Below are 26,731 nucleotides of genomic sequence, written 5' to 3' on the forward strand. Positions count from 1 at the left end.
TGACTTTAGTTACTTATGTAATATTACTGAAAGCTGGGGATTAGTAGAAAGTGGAAATTATTCATCCTGACTAACAAATCTGACTTCTCTCAAATGCCTATCATTCTCTGAGCTAGTTTAGAAACTTTACATTTTTCAAAATTAATAGTTGGAAGACAGTCCCTACCAACTGCTACTCAACAACCAATAAACTCCTGACTTAACTGAGATGTTGTGTTAGACTTGCACTTTTATCTACTGTCCATAAAATCTCCAGCTCCTTTTTAGATGCTGGTGACAATCCGAGTTATTCCCTTCTACCATGCTTCTTACTCATGCCTCTTAGATGGTGACATGGCTTCAGAGAATCTGGAAACTAGTTACCCAACAAGTAATTGCTCCCTCTTCTGTTTTGCTACATTATTTATATGTCTGGTTGGTTGAGAACTTTCTGCTTGTTGGTGAGCCACCAGCATGTCAATTGCACCGAATTCAGTGTCATTGATATCTTTGAATATCAAGAGGTAATGGTTAGATTCTCTCTTGTTGATGGTGGTCATTGCCTGGTACTTGTGGCATGTATACTTGCCATGTTTCACTCCAAGCTTGAATGTTGTTCAGGTGGACATGCAGACGCAGACCTAAGTGTCTTGAATGATGGATCGCTTATCAATCAAAGATTCCTGCTTCCAACCTTATGGAGAGAAGGTCATTGAAGCGGCTGAAAATGGTTGGGTCTAGGACTCCACCCTGAAGAACTTCTTTATTGATTTCCTCAAATTGAGATGAATGACCACAACCATTTTCCTTTGTGTTACAGTTTGACTCAAACCAGTGGAATTCATTCTCCTGATTCTCATTGATTTCAATTTTGCTTGGCTTCTTAATACCACAATCTACCCTATACTGCTTGATCTCCAAGGATAGTCTTCCTTCATCTCTGGAATTCAGCCTTTTTTGGTCATATTTGTACCAAGGCTGTAATGAGATCTGGAGTTAACTGCTCTGTATGGAACTGAAACTGATCGTGAAAGAACAAGTTACTGCTAAGAAGTGCAGCTTAATGGCTGAGGTGCTGACATTGTCCATCAAGATGGTTAGGCACTTTTACTACTTGCTAGTGGACACTACTCAGTTGTGGGTTATAATGCTTTTGCCTGCTCAACCTCTGTGGCTCTAGTTTTACAAAAAGTTAACTAAGTGTGGGACTGCCTAATTTTGTCTGTAAGCTTTGTTCCTTTCTCAGGTTAGGGTTTACATCTGGGACAGAAAGTTGCTGGATGGTTCATTTGAATCTATGCCAACTGCCCAAGCAACAGTCCAGTTGGTCCCATTTTCTCTTTCTATCCTTGCCTCTCATTTCCTCAGTGTCAGCTTTCACCACCATGGTGGGCAGCAAGCTCCAGCCTATCGTGATTTTCAAACACCCTATTTTTTCCCCCTCAGTATCCTTGCATCTCTTACCCGTAACTGTAAATGTGTCACCTGGACAAGATGATTTAGTGTTATGCATATTTTACTATCTTTGTTTAGATCTTGTAATCTTCCGTTCAGATGCATACAATGGGAGCATGGTAAATGGCTACGTTATGAATGTTAGTGTACATGTATAACTGTCTACTCATTGCCTGTTTATCTGAAGAGAATTGAGACACAATGGAAGGAATTTGTAACTTTTTCTTCTTTTATCTGTGTTGTGTAGGGAGAGTTAGAAGTTTGAGTTCGTCATTATGGTCATTGACACACTTGACTGCATTGCATCTTGGTGACAACTCCCTTTCACGTATTCCTCCTGATATTGCCAAACTGCATAATCTGGTTTATTTAGACCTATCGTGCAACAAGATACGGAGTTTACCATCTGAGCTTGGAAACATGGTATCACTCAGGTAAATTCTTTAACTGGAGGAAATATTTATATTTGTGATTTATTATATTTCAAAGATTGTGTTTATAAACTCTTTACAAAATATAGAATTTTTGTTCTACAGAAATGTGAATTATTTTACTGTGCTGTATGTTGAATTTCAGCACATTCCATTAATTTGTCTTGAGGGTAACTATTGCCTGTTGAGCACTGCTGTCAGCTATTTTGTTTTGATAACTCATTGGCCTATTAATTATTAATTTGTGGTGCTTAAGCTGCTTGAAGTTCATCTTTGAAATGTGAAAGTTTTGACCTTGCCAATTCTGTGCAATAGATCTAACTTCAGTGTAATGGCATCCAGTTGGTTGAAAGTATGCCTTTTCAGCTAATTGGCGACTGTTGCTTCCAGCCTTAATATGGATGGTGAAATGCTGAAGTAGTTTAAAAATAAATGATCCTTTAAAATTCTGTTGGTAAGAGAGCATTTATGAGGCAAGAATATGGAAGAAAAAGTGACATTTTCAGAATTTTTGTGTTTGGTATGCTTGCACCATATTCATAAAAATTAAGGAAATTTTCTTTATTCAAAGAATTCATTCATTGCTAACTACAGGACAGAATCGAGACTTTTCTACCAGACTAATAAGAAGTAAAAATCAATCGGTCATTGGTAGACTGATTTAAGGAAATGGTATTGCCATTAAGAATGAAGTGATCTACTTTGGTAGAAAACTGAGCAATGTAAGCAAATTGGCAAAATTTTAATGGTGATGTATTTGAGAACTGAAGGTGGTAGTGCAAATTGAGAAGGGTGTCCATAGGTATAATTCTGTGAATAGTGATGGAGTGCTAAACCCTTTTATAAAACATTGGTTTGCCTTTAGCTGGAATATTATTATTAATTTTGGGCTGCATGCTTTTTTTTTAAGCCTTAGAGTGGACAAAGAAAAGTTCTTTCTTTAAGCATTGGTACCAGGATTGTTGAACTCAATTATGTATATGGAGTAGAGGGGTTTAAGTTGTTCGCCTTAAGAGTAAGAGAAGATTTATAGTCTATAATGAGAAATGTTTGATCCCAAGTAACTGAAATTACTTGAGGACAACTATTTAGTGTTTAGCAAAATAATCAAAGGTGCCACAAGAAAATGTTTACACAGACAATGCATATGATGTGGAATGCAGCCCTTGAAAGGGAAGATTGAAACAGATTCAATAGACTTTCAACAGAAAATTGAACATATATACTTGGAAGGGAAAATATACAGAGCATTGGGAAAAGAACAAGGTATGGGGCTAAATAAATCTTTTAAACACTCTCAATGGGCCTCTTGTGTATTGTGATATTTGAACTTTTACATGATTAACCTTTTTTTGTGTCTATTTGAGATTTAAAAGTAAAGGTTTCCTAGGTTCACATGGCTGATTAGGTTCTTTGTCTGAGATTGTGGTCCTTGGTGGAAGGTAAATGTAATGATTGGAACCTGGTTAACCTCATTGCCCACTAGGTCGTTGGTCAGGTTAACAACCATAATCAATCAGGAAAACCCTGGTTGACCAGGTTTGTTTGTACTTTAAACTAGATTAAACTAGATTCACCGGGGCATTGGGACCTCAACAGCAGGGAGGCACGTGCAAGGCTAGAAGGAAACATAGTAATCAGAAATAGTGAGGTGAAGAGACTAGTCAGACTGGAACACAACAGGGAGCAACGAATGCCTGTTGCATTAAGTTGCATTTATTTCAATGCAAGAGGGCTGACTGGTAAGGCCAGTGAATGCATGGTGTGGATATGTACGTGGGATGGGGATATTATAGCCATTAGAGAAATATGACTAAGGGAGGGACAAGACTGGCAGCTTAATGTGCCAGGGTACAGGTGCTTTAGGCAGGACCGAGGTGGTGGAAGGAGGGGAGGGGGAGTTTTTTTGCAGCAGTAGTCAGATGAAATAACTGAAGGATCATCCAGTGAGGCTTTGTGGCTAGAGCTAAGAAATAAGAAGGGGGTGGTGACATTATTGGGATTGCACTATAGACCACCAATTACTCAACTGGAATTAGAGAAACAAATATGCAGGGAGATTGGTGAGACTTGCAGGAGCAATAGGGTTGTCATAGTTTAATTTTCCTAACGTAGATTGGGACTGCCAGAGCATTAAGGGCCTAGATGTCTTGGTATTTAAGTGTGTTCAGGAAAGTTTCCTCCAGCAGTATATGGAGGCTCCTACTCAGGAAGGGGCAAAACTGGACCTGTTGTTGAAAAATAGGGCAGGGGAGGTGACAGTGAGGGAGCACTTTGGGACCAATGACCATAGTTCTATTTTAAAATAGTTATGGAGAGGGACAAAACTGGTCCACAGGGTCAAGTTCTAAATTGGGGCAAGGTGAATTTTGATGGAATTAGACAGGAGCTTGAAAGGTTTGATTGGAATAGTTTGCAGATAAACGGACCTCTGGTAAGCGGGAGGCCTTTAAAAGTGGGATAACAAGAGTTCAAGGTCTATATGTTCCTGTGAGGATGAAGGGCAAGGTTACAGGAATAGGAAACCCTGGATGACGAGATGTTGAGGCTTTGACCAGTAAAAAGAAGGATGTGTGGCTCAGATACAGGCAGCTGGGATCAAGGGAATCCCTGGAGCAATGCAAGGATTACAGGAGTTAACTGAAGAAGGAAATCAGGAGTGCAAAAAGGGATCAGGATCTGGGCCGACAAGCCACTGTAGTTGCTACCTATATGCAGACTCAAGACAACCAAGACTTTAGTAAGAAAGCTCGTAGGCCAGTACCCGGGAGAGTGCACACCCTGGGACGGCCCTATACATGTGGGTTGGAACAATTAAATTGCTGAGTGACATCCAAATTGGAACTGATTTAAAATAAATGTTTGGTTAAATGGGTTATCCAGTTCCTGAGGAGGCTGACATCAGCAGTAGCTGTATGTGTTTGCAGAATCCGTCTGTAACCATGTTTACTTGAGACTCCAACCCTGAAGTTTGCGCAGGACCTCTGCCAGACTGAGAACATACACTGCAGAACTGTTGCCTATTAAGGGTATGACTTCGGTTCCAGTCTCCTATGAAATCAGTTGGTGCAGTTACCACAGGTAGTAAAAGGCTAGGGCCCAAACTTATTGGAATGCAATTGGTTGAGAAAGATTCACCTGGATTAGCTGAGCATTTTTCAATTAGAAAAACTGCTGCTTCAGTGAAGTCCTAGTGAAATACCCAGGAGTTTTTCAGGAAGGGTTTGGGACTACGAATGGGACAAAAACCACTTTACACGTTGACCTGGAAGCAATTCCAAGATTTTGCAAGGCCCGCCTGATATCATTTGCCTTGTGGGCAAAGGTAAAGGCAGAAATCAGTCGGCTGGAGAGCGAAAGAATCATCAAACCAGTGCAGTTTGCAGAATGGGCAGCACCAGTCATACCAATTGTGAAGCCTGACCTCTCGGTTCACTTTTATGGGGATTTCACACAAACTGTAAACTGCTTCTTGCAGCTGGATAAGTACCTGATCCCTCTCATAGAGGCATATATGTAAAATTGGCAGGGGAGGGTGTGATCCTTTATGAAGCTGAACATGACCCTGCCTATTTGCAATTGCAGTTGGATGCCGAGTCCCAGATGTTCACTATAATTAATACCCATAAGGGTTTATATCAATATACAAGACTGTGATTTGGGTATCATCAGCCTGCCCCTTTTTCCAGTGGACCATGGACATTATTAAAAGGCTACCCCAATTTGCAATTTATCTGGATGACTTAGTAATTACAGGGAAGACCAATAAAGAGAACTTTTGACATCATGCTAAAATGTTTCTCCCAGGCTGGTGTATGCCTTAGAAAGGCAAAATGTATGTTCCAGGCATCCCAAGTGACCTACTTTGGGTTACAGAACTGACAGGCTATGTTGTTGGAAGAAAATGAGAGTGATCAAAGGAACCCCAGCTCCCACGTCTGTACTGGAGCTTAGGTCTTTCCTTGGGTTAGTGAATTATTATGGAAAATTCATACAGGCACAATGTAAGAGCGAAAATGCAGTGCAAGAAATCTGAAGAAATAGACAGCATGTTCCACCACAGTCAGAAGGATTGTGTGCTGAGGTCTGATTCAAGCTTAAGAACCAAAGCTAATACTTCCGTGTAGTACTGAAGCAATTATGTTGTTTTGAATGAACTGCTAAATGGAGAGCCATTCTTCTTTTAAGAATGAAAGATCCTGTGGAAATATTCTGAAAAATAGTGCAATTTTCCTCTCCTGTGCCCTGGTCAGTATTTAACCTTGAACATTATTATGAACATTTATCTGGTCAATGTTACATTGTTATGTGTAGAAATTGGCTGGCTGTTATGTAGGAAACAGCAATTAAATTCTCCAAGTGTAGCCACTGAGAGTTTTTCTCGGACGTCCTAAAATTGTGAAAGATGTAATTATATTTCCGATTTGCCTTTTTATAAGAAAGGAATTTATGTCGTGTTTAGCTTTGGTTTGACTGATAAAGATGCTAAAATGCCTAAAACCTGCACTTGATTTTTGTGTGGCTTAACTTTTGTTTGGCACTGAAGGATATAACTTCAGTTCTAGATCAGCTTTAGTGTCATGTGCAAACTGGAAGCACGGTTAATAACTTGTCAAATATTCCTAAAACAACCTGCAATATATGTTCAGACTTGTATAATTACTGCAAGTTGCTCTTTTTTTTTACCAGATTTTAAACATCAATTTTCCATTTGTTTCCAATTTGCTAGGAGGATTTAGGTTTTAATTAAAACAGTGAATGGGTTGAAGTATTGATTTGTTGGAAAATAGAACTGAACATTATAAATACATTATGAAATTTAATGATTGTCAAGTCTAATGATTGTCTTGCATCTACTATGACTTTTAATTATTATCAATGAGATGGGGTAAAATAAAGCCCTCGAGGAGAAAGTGAGGACTGCAGATGCTGGAGATCAGAGCCGAAAAAGTGTTGCTGGAAAAGCACAGCAGGTCAGGCAGCATCCAAGGAGTAGGAGAATCGACGTTTCGGGCATGAGCCCTTCTTCGGGCTCATGCCCAAAACGTCGATTCTCCTACTCCTTGGATGCTGCCTGACCTGCTGCGCTTTTCCAGCAACACTTTTTCGGCTAAAATAAAGCCCTATCATTTTTAGACTATGTATTTTAGAATTGAGCTTTTATGTGAGTTTAATACTAATCACATTGGAACTTTTTTTTCAGTAGTGGCTTTAGGTTGGAAGCTCTTGCTTATTCCTTTTATTTCCTGTTTTATTGTAAATGTTAGCATTATTTATCTTGAGGGAGCATATTGTAAGATAGGAAGGAAGGTACAGGATTAAGGACAGGAAGCACTGCATAATCCACTTAAGATCTTCCTTTTTTTGTCAGTTTGTATGTTTCTTAGATAAATATTTAAACTAATTTCACAATATTTACTGCCTCATTATATGCACTGTTAGGATGGGATGCCCACCTGTTGAACCAAAATACAAACAATTTTTCATGTTGCTCTTCGATATTTACCTATTCCATTTACCTGTTCCCACTAGTTGTTTGGGTGGAGTGTGGCTCCTTTTGCTTTATGGTAGATTCACTTCTATCATTTTGTCAAGTCTTGTATTGTATTTGGCAATTTACAGGGTGGAACATAAGGAGTTGGAGTAGTCCCTTCAGCCCCTCAAGCCTGACCCACCATTCTGTAACATCATGGCTGATCTGTCTCAGGACTCCTTTTTTTTCAGCCAGCTCCTCAACCCTCAATCTTTAATATTTCAAAAATATATCTAGCTCCTGTTTAAGTAATCTCTCTCTGGGGAAGAGAACTCCAGATGAATCTATTTGTGCTTTTTCCCCCTCTTCTCTTCATTTTTTTTTTGGTTTTGATTTTTTTTTCAAGTATACCTCCTTATTGTTGTGGTTCTGTGCTCTGAGCTGGGAATTTATGTTGCAGACGTTTCGTCCCCTGTCTAGGTGACATCCTCAGTGCTTGTTTGGGAGCCTCCTGCGAAGCGCTTCTGTGATGTTTCCTCCGGCATTTTTTTTAGATTAATTACAGTGTGGAAACAGGCCCTTTGGCCCAACAAGTCCACACCGACCCGCCGAAGTGTAACCCACCCAGACCCATTCGCCTACATTTACCCCTTCACCTAACGCTACGGGCAATTTAGCATGGCCAATTCACCTGACATGCACATGTTTGGATTGTGGGAGGAAACCGGAGCACCCGGAGGAAACCCACGCAGACATGGGGAGAATGTGCAAACTCCACACAGAGTCGCCTGAGGAGGGAATTGAACCCGGGTCTCAGGCGCTGTGAAGCAGCAGTGCTAACCACTGTGCTACCGTGCCACCCCACGGTGAGTTATAGTGATTTGTATCTGCCGCTTCCGGTTGTCAGTTCCGGCTGTCCGCTACAGTGGCCGGTATATTGGGTCCAGGTCGATGTGTTTGTTGATTGAATCTGTGGATGAGTCTCATGCCTCTAGGAATTCCCTGGCTGTTCTCTGTTTGGCTTGTCCTATAATAGTAGTGTTGTCCCAGTCGAATTCATGTTGCTTGTCGTCTGATTGTGTGGCTACTAAGGATAGCTGGTCATGTCGTTTCATGGCTAGTTGGTGTTCATCGATGCGGATCGTTAGCTGTCTTCCTGTTTGTCCTATGTAATGTTTTGTGCAGTCCTTGCACGGGAGTTTGTACACTGCATTGGTTTTGCTCATGTTGGGTATCGGGTCCTTTGTCCTTGTGAGTTGTCGTCTGAGAGTGGCTGTTGGTTTGTGTGCTGTTATGAGTCCTAATGGTCGCAGTAGTCTGGCTGTCAGTTCAGAAATGTTTTTGATGTATGGTAGTGTGGCTAGTCCTTTGGGTTGTGGCATGTCCTCATTCCGTTGTCTTTGCCTTAGGCATCTGTTGATGAAATTGTGGGGGTATCCGTTTTTGGCGAATACATTGTATAGGTGTACTTCTTCCTCTTTTTGCAGTTCTGGTGTACTACAGTGTGTTGTGGCCCTTTTGAACAGTGTCTTTTGTGCAACTTCGTTTGTGTGTGTTGGGGTGGTTGCTTTCATAGTTTAGGACTCGGTCTGTGTGTGTGGCTTTCCTCTATACCTTTGTGGTGAATTCTCCGTTCGGTGTTGTCTGTACCATCACGTCTAGGAATGGGAGTTGGTTGTCCGTTTCTTCCTCTCTAGTGAATCGAATTCCTGTGAGTGTAGCGTTGATGATCCGGTGTGTGTTCTCTATTTCTGTATTTTTAATGATTACAAAAGTATCATCTACATATCTGACCCAGAGTTTGATTTGAATTTGCGGTAAGATTGTTTGTTCTAACCTTTGCATCACCACTTCTGCTATGAGTCCAGAGATGGGTGAGTCCATGGCTGTGCCGTTGATTTGTTCATATATTTGGTTGTTGAATGTGAAGTGTGTTGTGAGGCACGGGTCCAGTAGTTTGAGTATGCAGTCTTTGTTGATAGGTTCCCCATCTTGTTGTCTGTTCTGTATGTCCAGCAGGTCGGCTATTGTTTCTCTGGCTAGGATTTTGTCGATAGAGGTAAACAGTGCCGTTACATCGAATGAGACCATAGTTTCTTCCTTGTCTGTGTGTATATTTCTGATGTCCAAGAATTCCTGTGTTGACTGTATAGTGTCTGGATCCGCTGATCAGGTGTTTCAGTTTCTGCTGTAGTTCTTTAGCCAGTTTGTTGTGTGGTGCCCCTGGTAGTGATACTATGGGTCTGAGTGGGATGTCTGGTTTGTACACTTAAGGTAGTCCATAGAATCTGGGGGTGTTGTTGCTTTCAGGTTTCATTCTCTGTAGGTCAAACCTGGTTATCTGTCCGTTTTGTTTTGTAGGTTCCTCAGTGTGTTGTTTATCCTATTGGTGAGTTGTGGGGTGGGGTCAAACTCCCTCTTTTGGTAGCTGTTGGTATCTGCAAGTAGTTGCGCTTTTTGGGTGTACTCTGCTTTGTCCAGGATGACCGTCATTCTGCCTTTGTCTGCTGGTAGTATGATTATGTTCTTATAGTTTCTTAGTGCTTTTGTAATCATTAAAAACAAAGAAATAGAGAACACACACCAGATCATCAACGCCACACTCGCAAGAATCCAATTCACTAGAGGAAGAAAAGGACAACCAACTCCCATTCCTAGAGGTGATGGTACAGATGACACCTTTGTGGAGAATTCACCACAAAGGTATACAGGAAAGCCACACACACAGACCGAGTCCTAAACTATGAAAGCAACCACCCCAACACACACAAAAGAAGTTGCACAAAAGACACTGTTCAAAAGGGCCACAACACACTGTAGTACACCAGAACTGCAAAAAGAGTAAGAAGAACACCTATATAATGTATTCGCCAAAAACGGATACCCTCACAATTTCATCAACAGATGCCTAAGGCAAAGACAACGGAATGAGGACATGCCACAAAGGACTAGCCACACTACCATACATCAAAAACATTTCTGAACTGACAGCCAGACTACTGCGACCATTAGGACTCATAACAGCACACAAACCAACAGCCACTCTCAGACGACAACTCACGAGGACAAAGGACCCGATACCCAACATGAGCAAAACCAATGCAGTGTACAAACTCCCGTGCAAGGACTGCACAAAACATTACATAGGACAAACAGGAAGACAGCTAACGATCCGCATCGTTGAACACCAACTAGCCACGAAACGACATGACCAGCTATCCTTAGTAGCCACACAATCAGATGACAAGCAACATGAATTCGACTGGGACAACACTACTATTATAGGACAAGCCAAACAGAGAACAGCCAGGGAATTCCTAGAGGCATGAGACTCATCCACAGATTCTATCAACAAACACATCGACCTGACCCAATATACCGGCCACTGCAGCGGACAGCTGGAACTGACAACCGGAAGCGGCAGAGACAAGCCACTACAAATGGCGGAGGAAACATCACAGAAGCACTTCACAGGAGGCTCCCAAGCACTGAGGATGTCACCTAGACAGGGACGAAACGTCTGCAACACAAATTCCCAGCTCAGCGAACAGAACCACAACGACGAGCACCCGAGCTACAAATCTTCTCACAAACTTTGAATACCTCCTTATTAATCTTAAGAATAGGAAAAATCCAGAAGTACAATCTACTGTCTCTTCAATCCATGAATGTTTCCTGACCTGATTTTTTTTTCAACTTTTTAAGTTGCAAGGATAAAGTCCAGATCTTTTTAAATAATCCCAACAGTTCTGCTGAGCTGGTGATAGAAAGTTGCATCATAATCTCTGCTATGCTCAGACATGAGTTCCATTTTAAGACAGTGTGCTGCATTAAGCTCCAGCATAATCAAGTCAACATTCCATAACTTAATAGTGTAGATCTTCATTATCCACCATGATACCTCAGTATCCAAGAATCTTCCTGTGATTCACCATGTTACCTCCTGTTGAAGATCACACTGTCGTTGGGCAAATTTGCACATTTTGGATATTTTGCAGTCTGTTTTTCTGTTGAAGTTCTAACCCAGTGAATGTTGTGGTTAACATTTTAGTTAAGGTGGATGTTTCTTGGTGTTGAGTTCTTCACAGTTGCTCTATTTGAGAAGTAGTATGTGTAGTGAAATCTTAAATCAAGTTCACTTGCAAATAAACAGGTGATCTCAGCAGACTCTAGAACTTTTGATTTGAATTTGAAAAATCAACTAAGTTGCCATCCATTCTTTTAAACGGGACTGTCAGCCCCATAACTGGACACGTCCATAGACAGGTGGATTCCACATGCAGTGAAACACAACCCAGAAGTGTATAAAATGATTAAAAAGAAGTTCAGGATTGGTCTTGGTCAGGAACCATGCTTCATCCAATATACATCTGTTCCTCTTTTAGCTCAACCTGTGCACACTTCATCCCTCTGCTTGTTGATCCAGCAACATCATGGCTTTAACATTCTTGATCTTTTGTTTTTGTTTCCAAAATTTTCCATGATTTCATCCTTGCCCTTCCCTAACAATTTCAGCACCAGGGATAATCCAGGAAAGTAGAGTTGACAATAAGTGATCAGTGTGGGCTCTTGAACATTCTTGATTGCTTTTTAATTGATCATTTTGTTTAGTTCCTTCCCTAAAACTTTGCATCTGTTTACCACTCTTGCCTCATTTAAGGGTCTCCTAATATTTAATATCTCATCAACACTTTTAATCAACCTATATACCCTTTTTGTGGTTTCATGTCAAATTTGTTCGCACTTAGTAAAACGCCATATGTTATGTTACATTGTTGAAGGCTCCATATAAATAGAAACACATTTAATCAAAGAATACTCCAAGTATTAACTGCACTAGTAGCAGCCAACAATTTGCATTTGGAAGAAAATCTGGGCGGTGATGAAGGGAGACACAGCAGATTTATTTGGCTAAATTACTTTGTGTTATTTTAGTACATCAACTTAGTTTCAAACAGCACTATTGGACTTCTGTAAATGTCTATTGTTATGCTGCTAATTCTTTTTATTTTTGTATGTTTGCTGAACATTTCACTAGTGTGTACGAGAAGTTCTTGTATGAGCTTGTTTATTATTTATTGAACCGCACTCTCTTAATTGGTCTTCATGAATTTATGCTTGACAGCCATAGCCTTTAGGGTTCACCTGTTGTGCTTCAGAATAATATGTTTCGTTTTACAGCTATTCACTTCCTGTCATGCATGGTTTTACTTCTCGTCAACGTTATACAAAGAGCAAGCAGAATTTGATTAGACAGCTTTTGTTTTAAGAAAAGAAATATAAATGAAAATCTCATTGTTTTGTAAGAAAAATATTTTGAGAGAATTTCTGCTTTTTTGAATTGTTAATTCCCTTATCAGAACGAGATGGGCATGCATTATTTTGTTTGGATAATTGATTATTTGGCTAATTGATTCAATGCCTTTCCTCTGGGGCTCAGAGGTTTCTATAAAGTCTGTCCCTGTTCAGACTAGGCAGCAGCACACTGCACACTGGCCCGAACCCCTGCCCGTGCCCCCTCCCAAATCCCGTCCAACACCATCTCCCCACCCACCTCCCTGTCCGCTGTCAGCCTGCCCCTGAACGCCATCCTGTCGCACTCCTAACCCCATCCAACACCACCCCCCACCCACTCTCTCTGCCCCCCCCAGCCCCATCCAACACTGCATCCCCTGTCTGTCCTGCCCCTTCTCCAGGGCAGCCGGACTGGACACCAGCAACAAGGCTGCTGTTGCTGCTGACTTTTGGGGGAGTGAGTTTCCAAATAGTGTGCGCGTGCGCACACCACATGCACCTTTTTTACTGCAACTTTTTGACACGTTCCACCTTTGCTCTGTACAGGACAATGTTGGAGAGATTATCTGGGGAAGGGGGATTTAGGGTCCAAGCATGTGTAGAAGACCAGGGAAAGTGTGGGGGGAGAGAGAAGGCAGAAGGTCAGTCATTTAGAGACTGTGCCTGTGCCTGTGTTCTTGGCAGGACTGTGTGCACTTTTAATCACTGTAAATAAAAGACGCGATTTGTGTTGGAAACACATTTTTGATGCAGTGTTTCTGTCGGGGCCTTGAGATCACCTTCGGATAATCTGATATTCAGATAATTGATATTCGGATAATCGAACTGTACGTAGCAGCAGTGAAATATTTAAACTCACTATGTCATCTGAAAGTGTAACAATGCAATGAAATGCTGACACTTTAAGATGCCACTTTAGTGAGAAAATAGATCAAAATCTTAGAGCTTTATAGAAGGAACTCTACAAAACCACTCTAAATTTTAAAATTTAGAATTTTAAAAGATAAATTTTTGATATGGAATTTATTTTTCATTTAGTCAACTTAGCTGCCATAGTTGTGGATATGTTCGCCGAGCTGGGAAGTAGATTTGCAGAAGTTTCATCGCCTGTCTAGGTGACATCTTCAGTGCTTTGGAGCTTCCTGTGAAACACTGCTGTACTTTCTGGGAACTTATTTTGTTCCGATCCTGCTGCTTCCAGTTGCAGGTTCAGATTTTTCGTTGAAGCATAGCTCTCGTCCACAGACTTCGCCAAGAAACAGTAGACCTAGAGCCAATATACCAGCCACTACAACGAACAACTGGAACCGGCAACTGGAAGCAGCAGGAGCAGAACCAAATAAATCCTAGGAGAGAGAGGACAGCAGCGCTTCACAGAAGGCTACAAAGCACTGTAAGGTGTCACCTAGACAGGACAAAACATCTGCAAATCAACTTCCCAGCTTAGCGAACATACCCACAACTATGGCAATTGTTATCTGAGCTACAAATCTGTTATGCAAAACTTGAAACAACTTAGCTGTTCAGACTTGTTTGCCTTGTTGAGGCAGTAATAGGTTAACTAATTTTGGTGAACAGCAGTTGTGATTAGCTGTTGTCTGGCTTGCTATTTCTCATGAATACAGATGATTGTGTAGACTGAGACAACAGGCAAAATCTTGCTGGTGTGAAGCACATGTACCATTTGACGTTTGCTGTTACAATTTCAATCTGCGATCTGAAAGCATTGTGTGGAGGTTGATGACCATTAGTCTCTTAATTATTCGATTTAAGGATTAAGAGAGGATGAATTAGCCAGAGGAAGTGCAGAGAAAGTGTAAGGATGGTTGATGTGGAAAGGAATTTTTTTAAAAAAAAAGAAAATTTGGAAGTGTATTCAGGAATGAGGTGAGAACAGTGTTACCTGTTGCCTTTCTGGGCCAATGAGTTTAATTTGGCAATACACTAACAATTGACACATTAAAGACAAGTATTCTTTTGATGATTACTAGCCCTAACTTTCTGCTTGATTTTCATGGATAATTACAGTGAAAGCCTAGTAAGTTATTTTAAAATAGCAAGCAACTCATTTGCCGTTTGTATGGAGTAAAGAGCAGATCATAGATTGAGCAAGTTCTCTGCACTTATTGACTGATTTGCACATTCATAACTCTATATGTTTACTCACTCCCCTTTAGTGTTAAGCATATTGTTTTGCAGTTGTTGTTCTGCACAATTCCACACTAACAGAAGCGTTATTTTTCTTGACTTCCGTTATGTGAAATTTTTCTATACCTATTCTGATTTTCTTTTAAAGAATAAAAATAGTATTGTAACCCCTCAAGCTTTAGGTTATGCATGTTTAAAAAATGTTCTTTATCTTTCAGGGAACTGCTTTTGAACAATAACCTGTTACGGGTTCTACCATTTGAGCTTGGAAAATTGTTTCAGTTACAGACCCTGGGTTTGAAAGGTAAGTGGAATTGTATGATCCATGTGTTGATTTTTTTTTATTCTTATTTGAAAACTATTTATAATTACCTTGTTAAATCTAGAAAACATTTTCCCCTGATTTATTTCATTTCACCTTCTGCCACTCTGGATCTTATTGATCCTTTGTGCTGGAAAATGCAGTAGTTGCCATTTGGTCACTTGCATTTCAATGAGATTGTCATTGAATAAGTCAACAGCTGTTAAGTTTTAGAAGGCAGAGTTTGTTACCCCATAATAAAAGCAACTGGATTGAAACCGCCTAGTGAGCAGTGCAACTCCATGTAAAATTTATTGTTGGATTTCTAACGTGCTCGTAAGCTCTGTGGATTTGAAGGATGACCAAATAATGCTGATGTGAGGCTTTTTAAAAAAGAAAATTCTTATCCAGTGAATGTAAGCCTTGTGTCAAGGCCAACATTTATTGCCCATTCTTAGATGCCCTTGAGAAGGTAGTAATAATCCAAAATCCATGTGTATATCCATAGTTTAAGGAGGGATGTTGTGACGTTAAAGAAATGATGTAGGATGGAAGGAAGAAGAATTTATTGTTAGAATTGGTCATTATCTGGTGCTGGTGTGGCACTAACATTGTTTGACAATTAATAGCCATGCAAGGTTTTGCTGGGTATCTGGTATTTGAGATGTTGAAAAAGATGTTGGATACTGATTCAAAATGAATGCCTAATTTTAAATTAAAAGAGGGAGGTTCATTTAACGAAATTGCAGAACGTGGTTATGCCTAAAACATCACCTTCTAGCAATGTCCTTAGATTGTAATGATAGGCTTTCAACATCTGCAGCCACCGTCCTTCGTGTTAGGTCTTGCTGCAACCAGTGAAGAGCTCCCTTGACTTATCATGCACCACCCATCTTTTTGCTGCCTTCTATGGCTAAAGTGTTGATATTTTTCTTTACTGGATGTTGCTTTTTTATTTGATTTTGTCGGATTTTGCTGGTTTCAAGCCTCTCTTCATTTCTATTGTAAATAGTCATATGGCACAGAAATGGATCGTTTGATATAACTTGTCCATGCTGACCAAGTCTCCCAAACTATATAGTGCCACTTGCATGTGTTTGCCCCATAACCCTTCAAGCCTTTCTTATTAATGTATCTATTGGAATATCTTTTAAATGCTTTAAATGACCTGCATCTACCACTTTTGGCAGTTCATTCCACGGATGTACTACCCTCTGTTTGAATAAGTTACCAGCAAACTTTCTCCTCTCACCTTAATAATATGCCCCGTGGTTTTGAACTCCCCCACCATAGGGAAAGGCCTTTGCTATTCGCCTTCTCCGTGTCCCTCATGATTTTATAAACCCCTAATAAAGTTATCCCTCAACCTTGCATGCTCCACTGAAAAAAGTCCCAGCATCTCCCTCACATTCAAACACTCGAGTCTCGGCAACATCCTGATAAATCTTTTTGAGCCCTTTTCCAATTTAATAATCGTTTGCATATTATCACACGTTTTGGTATCCACATTTCAAAGGCCTCTAGATTCTTCCCCAGCCTGTCTGTCTTGTCCACAGTTCTGATGCATACTTAAAGTAGATCACATGGAATCTTAGGAACTTTATTTTCTTGATAGCACATGTTTTTGTGTTACAAAATTCCAGCTATTTCCTCCTCCTGATTTTTAGAATCGCATCGACCACTTGCTTCTGATTTTTGCTCTAAGTAGACAAGCTATCTTGTTTTGGTGTGATGCCATCCCCCTCAATCTTCAGTTTATTTTCTGCTAATGTATTCCTTTTGACTGCCTTTAGTCTTTGTGGTACCCTCAACATCCTTTCTTCCACCCCAATTTGTGAATCTTCCCCCCCCCCTCCCATTCACATGCATGTGTCCCCCTTCCCCCTTTATTCACTCTTGCACCTGTTACCCCTCCATGTGTTTGCTTATGCCCCTCTTATCCCCTATTGCTCATTTGCTCACATGCTTTCTTCCCCGCTTCCTCTCAGACATGCTCCCTTCTCCTCCTGCCATCAGCCATCTTCCCTGCTATCCCCCGAACCCTCCCTAAGGGCAGCAGTGTCCTTCCCTAAAGAATGTTAATGAGCCAGATGGATTTGTCTGACAATTGGCAACGGTTTCTTGATCAGATTCTGATTTTTATTAAATTCCTATTCCACCATTAGCCATGGTAGGATTTGAACCCAGGTTCCCAGAACGTTACCTGGGTCTCTGGATGAATAAGGTAAAAACAATAACTGCAGATGCTGGAAACCAAATTCTGGATTAGTGGTGCTGGAAGAGCACAGCAGTTCAGACAGCATCCAACGATCAGCAAAATCAACGTTTCGGGCAAAAGCCCTTTTGCCCGAAACGTTGATTTCGCTGCTCGTTGGATGCCGCCTGAACTGCTGTGCTCTTCCACCACCACTAATCCAGAGTCTGGATGAATACCCATGTGATAGTACCAGTAGCCATTGCCTTCTCTGGGGTAGCACAGCATACATTACATCCTGCTGTTAATGGAGTCATTCCAAGGTACACACAGTATCCCAATTTACCTAACTTTGGTTGATAGAAACATTAGAAAATAAGAGTTGTCCATTTGATCCTTCATTCATTCTGTCCACCCATTTCAAAAGCCTCTTCCTGCTTTTTCCCCAAATCCCTTTGATCCCTTTTACCCCCAAGTATTATATTCAACTTTATGAATTCATAAAATTGTTTGCCCTCAACTGCATGCTGTGGTAACGGATTCTACAGGTGTACCACTCTCTAGGTGAAGAAATAGCTCCTCATCTCAATCCTAAATGGTTTACCGCATATCCTTACACTGTGACCCCAGGTTCTGGACTCCCTTGCCATCAGGAGCATCCTTCCTGCATACACCTCATCTAGACTTGTTTTGAATGGTAGTTTTTTTACCCCACTCTTACTCACTGGAGTTCAGAAGAATAATCCTAATCTATTTAACCTTTCTACGTATGCCAACCACACCATCCCAGGAATCAATGTGGTAAAGCTTTTGCTGTACTCCATCTATAACAAGATCATCCTCCCTCAGAGGGAGACCAGAACTGTGCACATTCCAGGTCCCTGTATAATTGCAGCAAGATGTTGCAGCATGTACTGTCACCAGTAAAGCCAACAAACTATTTTACCTTCATTGCCACCTGTATGCTTCCCTTCAGAGATTGGTGATCCTCGAGTCTTGTGGCACATTCACCTTTCACAATTTATAGCCATTCAGATAATTTGTTTTTGCTACCAAAGTGGATAACCTCATTTATCCACTTTTATATCTAAAAGAAAACAGGGCCCTCAGGTTTTTGTACTGAGCAACTATTTAAGCACAAACATGTGCATGCACAGGCACGTACACTCTATGAAAGAAATTATTGGTGGACAAAGGAAAAACTGCAAAGTCAATTCCTGATTCAGATGGGTGATTTTTCGGCTAGCCACAACCTTGGTGTTCCATTTTCTTTCCTTGAAGCTTCCACTGGTTGGTAAGAAATACAGTGTGACTGATTTGTTTGAAAAATGCTTCTGATTTATTCATTCAAAAGCCATAGTTCACTGTAACTGCAACAGGAAATGTGACTGCTTTACTTTAAGTTTAAACTGAGGCATTAAACTGCAAAGAACAGCAGGTTCTTTTGGGAAAGACAACTACACTGTCTTTCCCTCACTGTGTCTCTGTAGCCTAATTCTAGTTCCAACCTGCTCAGTTAGCTGAGAACCAATCAGCTTCATTGTTAAACATTGCCTCCGTACTCTTTGCATTAAATAAGAATGATTTTAGTGGACGAAACAGTGACTTGAGATACTTGTTAATGGGTAGTTACACCAGACCGGTGAGAAAAGCAAATTGTAATACAGAACTATTTTATCAGAAAATTGTCTCAAAAGACAGTTATTGCCAACAAAAGAAGTTTTGAGAAACTTAAAGAAAAGCATACAAATTAATAGCTTGATTCCATCTATACCATGGTGTTTTGATTTAACACGTTGCTTGAGTTTTTATGGTGGACTCCTTTTGAAGTCTTTTCAAGAAACTAGTGGAGAACCCCTTTGATAAATTATATTTTCCAGTGCTGTTACATGCTGTGGATTCATCCTTTCACTGGATGTACTTTGATCAAGACACCAAAACAACCAAAGTATAAACCTGATATTTAGCTGATGTTTTCAGCCTTGCAGTGGTACTTGTGATACTAAATTAAAACGGTTGGATTGACCTGTGACATCTTGATAAAATGCAATGCAGCTCCAGTAACTTGAGCTTTAAATTGATGGTAGAATGCCTTCATGAAAATAAAAATAATTTTGAGGATGCTTCTCATGCCCAGATGACTTCTGTTCATGGATGTAGTTCTTGAAATGAAACAAGTTGTCTTTTCCTGAACTCAAATAAAGAATTTCGACTTGGGTTTTTATTTAATTGTCTTCAGTAGTAAAGGTTGCGTTTGATTAGGGAAGAGAATGTATTAATTGATTAATTAAATGTTTTTTTTAAAGTTATCAAAATAGCTTAATGTTGGTTCCATTGATAGATAACAATATTATAGATTTTTAGACCAGTTTGGCTGATAAGCTTCCATATGATTTGTAGGAAATCCTTTGGCACAAGAAATTCTTAGCCTCTATCAGGAACCAGATGGAACTCGTAGGTTACTGAATTACTTGCTTGATAATTTGGCAGGTACTTCAAAAAGAAGTAAGTAAATAAAACCATATTTTATTTCTAATTTTTTAAGATGCAAGTTTTATCAAATTAATATATAATTTGATCTTCAATAGTTCAGCCAGAACAGCCTCCACCAAGGTCATGGATTGTTTTACAAGAACCAGAACGGACACATCCCTCAGGTGAAGTTAATTTTATTTTTTAAACCTGTGTTGAGTATTAAATTGAGATTAACCATTAATCCAATGAAATTCAAACTTTCAGATGTTAAGCGTATGGTCCGAAGTATGAAAATGTGCGAACATGAATTTTGTAGTTACATTACCTAATTTGACTGGTTGAATTTAATTAGGTGAATTAGTTGTACTGTTCATCAAAGCTTGTGCATTGTACTGTGATACAAGGTGTGTAATTTAATAATATGTATATTATATATTTGATTTTGGCTTTTAAATCTTTACTATTTGCATGGTTTCTGTGTTGAAACGGTTTCATTATTAACTTGTAAGTACATCTATGGAAATGTATCATTTTTTTTAAAAAAAAGCAGTGTGAGTCAGACTAATGAGAAATTGCTAACTTTGGAGGGTTTTATCAGTGAGCAGTGTAAACTATTTTGTGTGTTAGGTTTTGCATTAGGTTTTCAGTTTAATAAACAGGTTTTTTTTTCTCTTGATACATTGAAACACCCATAGCTGGGAGGGAAAGCTTTTTAGTTTGGGCAATTGCCAAATCTTTGGCAAGGGAAATTGTTTAGAACTGTTCAGAAGGTTACCTCAGTGTGAGGAGTTTAGTTTAAAAGTTTTTAATCACTTTTTTTTGGTTAAGACCTTGAAGAGGTTCTTTTGAAGTGAGAACATTTAGCTCATTTATATGAAGGTTCTTGGAAGAGGCTAGCAGATTCTCAAGATGGAGAATTTAAGGTACAGTTGAATTTGAGCCTTACAGGTATGAAAGAGGAGGGAATTCTTTCTGGTGTGAGTACTGTAAAGGAGTGCTTTTGGAATGAATAAAATTGTATTTTACATTGTAATTCGACATCTTTAAGTTGGTATTATATGTAAGGAGTTTGGTTTATGCTACTTTATCTTCGCTTCTTTTGCATAATACATTTCCTGGTTTTTTTGAGTTCTACCCAAATCTTGCGGTTTTGCATGTTTGTGTTTCTGTGTAAACCATCTTGTTAAAAATGCGAAAAACAAACCTATCATCTATCGAGCCAAATTTCAATCTGGGATCTGATTTGCCCCATAATAAAAGCAGCTGAGGTCAAAACAGTAGGGATAATTTCAGTATGTAAATTGTTTTTCTATAAACAGGAACCTATTGCTTTGTGTTAAGCTGTTTCACCATGACTGACCACCAATAGAGAGAATAAGATGAAGGAGCAAACTGCAAACACATTTTTAATATACTTAAAAACAAAAATTGCCATAATGGGAGGGGTCTCGATTAAAATATGTAAACTGAAAAAAAGTGTAAAAACAAAAGATGAGTAATTTCTGCAGTGATTGCAGAAAAACTTTTCCAGTTATTGTTTTCAATCTAATGAAGACCATGGCATTGGATATAATTCTGAAAAAATGAGGTAGGCAAAGTGGAGCATTTTTCAGTTGGAAAATGTTGTTGAACAGTTTTCAACATTGTATCTTTAAAAATTGTTATGGATGAGGAGCAATCAAATTTGAAAACTTGAAAGGGATTACTTCCAGTGAGTTTAAAAAGAATCTGGCGCTGGTCACTTAGAAATCAAAATTGGTAGGCTAGAACGTGAATGAGCAATGGTATGCCTCAAAGAGGGAAGGATACCAAGTATGCATTAAATGCATTCTTATAGAGTTAAGGAAGTAGAACGAAAGTTTCAGCTCCTCAATAGCTAACGAAATTGGATTTAAAATGACTCATGAAAAGAAAGCCTAGGTGAATCTAAGATCAACAATCCATCAGGTGACATTAGTGTATCTCTGCTCAATTCATTGCGCCAATCACATTTTAAACAGTGCCTTAATCTTAACATTTTCATCCTTGTTTTCAAATACCTCCATGGCCTTGGTTTTCTACCGCCATTTCCCTATAATCTCCCCTCGCCTTGAGTCCTGGTGAAATCAGCATTCCTCCAGTTCTGATCTCTTGCATGTGCATTGAGACACATGCATGTGTGCATACACCCCAAAAGCTTTAATCTCTTCTTTTGGCAGTCATGCCTTTCTCATCTACCCTCTTTGCTTCTCAAAAGGAGCAATCTGAAATGTACATGTTTGGCAATAAGCTTCAGCATAATTGGGAGAGAACTAATGTGTGTATACTTGACAGAAATTTCACAGGTCACATAATAGCATATTACCAAACTTGAAGTATGTGGATCAAAGGGTGTTAAATGTGTGGATACAGAATTAGCTTGACACTGTGGAGTTATGGTAAATTGGATTTTTATTATTATATTGCTAAAATAGTATGGGTGCAAACTTATCAGGAGCACACAAGCAAATTGTAAGAAAACTTACAAGAACTTTTTGGAAAAAGGGTTGCAAAACCAAACTTGGATCATTTTTAGAAGCTGCAACAAGGGAAACTATAATGAGCAGTAAGTAGAAACACAAAAGGCATAGCTGAAATAATGGTGAACCAAGGGGGCTAATCAGAGGGTAGAAGCTAAAGTAATTTATGATTTAAAAAGTTAACAGAACTGAAAATTAACAAGCCCATAGACCTGAGAGCTTCTATGCTGCAGTTGTAAAATGGTTACTATAGCAATGGTGGATGCAATATTTGTGATTTCTCAAAATTCCCTAATTTTACCAACTGTCCCATTGGATTGGTAGATAACAAACATAACATTGTTATTTGGATGTGGATGGGGTGCCAACCAAACAGGCTGCTTTGTCCTAGATGATGTCAAGCTTCTTAGGGTTATTTGAGCTGCATCAAGGCAAGTGGAATGTATTCATCACACCTGACTGCCCTGTACATGATGTACAGGCTTTGGGGAGTCAGGAGGTAAGTTACTCATGTCAGTATTCCTAGCCTTTGACCTGCTCTTGTAGCCACTGTTAATATGGAGAGTCCAATGAGTTTCTGGTCGATGGAAGACCCAAAGGTGGTGATGTTTGGGGATTCAGTGATCTTGATCCCACTGAATGTCAAGGGACACCTGGTTAGATTGTCTCTTATTAGAGATGATCAATACCTGGCATTTGTGGTGGTGTGGATGTTACTTGCCACTTGTTTGCCCAAGCTTGGATTTTGTCTATGTCTGGTTGCATTTGAACATGGACTGCTTCAGAAACTGAGTTGCACATGGTACTGAACATGCAGGGGAAGGTCATTGAATCATCTGAAGATGATTGGGCCGAGGATGCTACCATGAGGAACTCCTTAAGATGTGTCCTGGAGCTGAGATGACTGACCCCTAGCAACCACACCCATCTTCCTATATGTCCTATGTGACTCAAACCGGCGGAGAGTTTGCCCGCAATACCCATTGATTCCAGTTTTGCTTGATGCTGCACTTGTTCAAATGTGGCCTTGGTGTCAAGCTTTTTTGTCCAGATTTGAACCACTGTTGTCATGAGGTCAGGAGCAGAGTGGGCCTGGCAGAACCCAAACTGAGTGTTGCTGAGCAAGTGCTGCTTGTTAGTATTATTGATGACACCTTCCATCTCTTTATTAACCAAACGTAGTCTAGGACAGTGAATGGCCATGTTTGATTTATTGTGCTTCTTGGGTACAGGATATATGGGAAATTTTCCACATTGTCGAGTAGATGCCAGTGTAACTGTACTGGAAGATCTCGGCTAGATGAGCAGCACTTAGAGAATCATAGGGATGTACAACATGGAAACAGACCCTTCAGTCCAACTCGCCCATGCCGACCAGATATCCCAACCTAATCTAGTCCCATTTGCCAGCACTTAACCCATGGCTCTCTAAACACTTCCTATTCATATACCCATCTAGATGCCTTTTCAATGTTGCAATTGTACCAGCCTCCATGACTTTCTCCATTCCATACACGCACTACCCATGACAGCTCCATTCCATACACTCACTACCCTCTGCGTGAAAAAAGTTGCTCTTTAGGTCCCTTTTTGTCTTTCCTCTCTCTCATCCTAAACCTATGTCCTCCAGTTCTGGACTCACCCACCCCAAGGAAAAGACTTTGTCTATTTATCCTATCTATGCCCCTCATGATTTTATAAACCACTATGAGGTCACCCCTCAGCCTTCGATGCTCCAGGGAAAAAAGCCCCTGCCTATTCAGCCTCTCCCTATAGCTCAAATCTTCCAACCGTGGCAACATCCTTGTAAATCTTTTCTGAACCCTGTCGAGTTTCACAAAATCCTTCCGATAGCTGCAACATGACCTCCCAACTCTATACTGAAACAGGTATGCTGTTTTGGAAAACGTAGGGGGTGATGGACTTTCAGTGGAATGTAGCATGAACAATCAAGTTTCTGGTATCAAGACCGGCTCTAATGTAATGAGGGGTACAGCAAGTTCCAAGCGATCGATTGTGTTAGGGGACTGTCTAGTCAGGGTCACCGACGTTTCTGTGGCCAGCAGCGAAAAATCGGAATGGTGTGTTGCCTCCCCGGTGCCAGGATCAAGGATGTCTCTGAGAGGGTGCAGAATGTTCTCAGAGGGGAGAGGGACCAGCAGGAGGTCATTGTACACATTGGTACCAATGACGTAGGAAAGGAAAAGAATGAGATTCTGAAGGGAGAATATAGAAAGGTAGACAGGAATTTAAAAAGGAGGTCCTCGAGGCTAGTAATATCTGGATTACTCCCAGTGCTATGAGCTAGTGAGGGTTGCAATAGGAGGATATAACATATGATTGCGTGGCTGAAGAGCTGGTGTATGGGAAAAGAATTCACATTTTTGGATCTTTAGAATCACTTCTGGGGTAGAGGTGACCTGTACACGAAGGGTGCATTGTACCTGAATTGGAAAGGGACTAATATATTAGCAGGGAGATTTGCTAGAGTTGCTTGGTAAGTTTTAAAACTAGTAAGGAGGGGGAATGGGACCCAGGGAGATACTGAGGAAAGAAATCAATCTCAGACAGGTACAGTTGAGAAAAGAAGCGAGTCAAACAGTCAGGGCAAGCAGGAACAAAGAGAATAAGGTAGGATTGATAAATAAAACATTGGCAGTTCCGGGACACAAGTCTTCAGTACTATGAAGGGAATGTTGTCAGGGCCCAGAACCTTAGCACACTTCAGTGCCTCCAATTGTTCCCTGATATTACATGGAGTGAATCGAATTAGCTGACGGCTGAAGACTGGTATCTGCAGTACTGGGGACAACTGGAGGAGGCTGAGATAGATTGTCCCCTCAGCATTTCTGGCTGAAGATTACTGTGAATGCTTCAGCCTTATCTTTTGAACTGATGTGCTGTGCTCTGAAGAAGAAACAAGACTCCAAAAGCTTGTGTTTTCCAATAAATCTGTTGGACTATAACCTGGTGTCATGTGATTTTTGGGCCCTGACACAACAATGAAGAATGGGATAAATGATTTTGTTAAATCAAGATTCTGATACATGTTAAAAGGCTATTTCTTTTGGTTGGATCTTCATTAGTGATAAGAGGCATTCTCAGGAAATGGAACAATTGTTTTGCAAATCTAAGATAAGTTTCTTCACTCATAATATTGAGAATTACTGGCATTCTGTACTTGAGGATTTTGGATGGTCAATCGTCATGTATATTCAAAGTAAAGATGAATGGAGTTTTGAACTTGGGATCAAAGTATGTGACAACTGGGCAGGAAGATTGAGTTGAGGTGGAACACCGTCTTCTGGAATGAGCTGAATGGGTTAAATGGCCCGTTCCTACTCTTTGTTTGCTTTGGTCTTACTGGAAGTGATTATGGTGAAACAATCTAATCCACCTGGAATTGATTAAGCAAATGTAGAATAGTTGATAAAAATATTTGCCGATTTTTTCATCAAAACAGCAGGAGGCGGGTCATAGAATGAGTTTTTATATCTCTAACTACAGTTCAGTTTTTATTGTGATGAAATGCAAATATGACTTTTCAGTGCTTGTACTTTCATTTGGAATGTGATTAGCTAATCTTACATTGAAAATAGGTCTTTGTTCTCAGATTAATGAGTGCCGATGAGCAGCATCTTTAACCTCTAAATGCTCAGATGTGTGCATACATTTTGAGCATTAGCCTAAATTTTGTGTATTCGTTTATTGGTTTCTAACTCATTCCTGATTTTTTTTCAATCTTTTTTAAAAACTGAAGTATTGTTTTACAGCATTGTTCTCGGTCATGTGCTACAACGTATTATGTGACAAATATGCCACACGACAGCTATATGGGTACTGTCCATCATGGGCACTGAACTGGGAATATAGGAAAAAATCTATTATGCAAGAAATCTTGAACTGCAATGCGGATATTATAAGTCTTCAGGTAAAGTTTTCTGTAGTTCAGATCATTTTTGCTAAAGGAGCTCTTTGCAAATACTTCTTATTAATTTAAAGTTGTTGACTAGCCAATGCGATTCCATGTTTGCTTTTTAAAATAAAAATGTGTTGATATTCTCATTGTTTGAATTTTTCTATTCATGTTGCATTTGTGCCAAATGTTTAAATATATTGAAACCAGCCAGTACCGGGGCGAAGTAAATGTTCACAATTGTACTATATCCAAGAATATTAATATGGGGTTGTATCTATAATATATGGTTCCCATCCTGTGCTGGTCACAGTAATGCTAAGATTGCCAACAATTCTCATCCCTTTGCCTGCTCAGTTACGGTTTTCCTTTTTGGTGTAGGAAGTTGAAACTGAACAGTACTTCGCTTTTTTCCTGGTTGAACTTAAAGAACATGGATATGATGGTTTCTTCAGCCCCAAATCCAGAGCCAGGACAATGTCCGAATCTGATCGGAAGCATGTAGATGGCTGTGCAATATTCTATAAGACTGAAAAGTAGGTTTGTAATGGGCATAAAATTTGTGT

The 26,731-nt window shown here is 39.9% G+C and overlaps 1 protein-coding gene across 4 annotated transcripts in view; it reads left to right on the top strand.

The window, feature by feature from the left end:
• LOC140492084 (CCR4-NOT transcription complex subunit 6) overlaps nucleotides 1–26,731 on the top strand; it is an 85,284-nt gene that overhangs the window by 41,814 nt on the left and 16,739 nt on the right. For all 4 annotated transcript variants that reach the window (XM_072590787.1, XM_072590791.1, XM_072590788.1 and 1 more), the window contains 6 exons: nucleotides 1,682–1,868; nucleotides 15,000–15,085; nucleotides 19,677–19,781; nucleotides 19,865–19,933; nucleotides 26,023–26,180; nucleotides 26,547–26,701. In XM_072590787.1, the coding sequence (XP_072446888.1) occupies nucleotides 1,682–1,868; nucleotides 15,000–15,085; nucleotides 19,677–19,781; nucleotides 19,865–19,933; nucleotides 26,023–26,180; nucleotides 26,547–26,701 (760 nt within the window). The remainder of the gene's footprint in view (nucleotides 1–1,681; nucleotides 1,869–14,999; nucleotides 15,086–19,676; nucleotides 19,782–19,864; nucleotides 19,934–26,022; nucleotides 26,181–26,546; nucleotides 26,702–26,731) is intronic.

Source organism: Chiloscyllium punctatum, chromosome 20 (genome assembly GCF_047496795.1).
Source record: "Chiloscyllium punctatum isolate Juve2018m chromosome 20, sChiPun1.3, whole genome shotgun sequence".
NCBI lineage: Eukaryota > Metazoa > Chordata > Chondrichthyes > Orectolobiformes > Hemiscylliidae > Chiloscyllium > Chiloscyllium punctatum.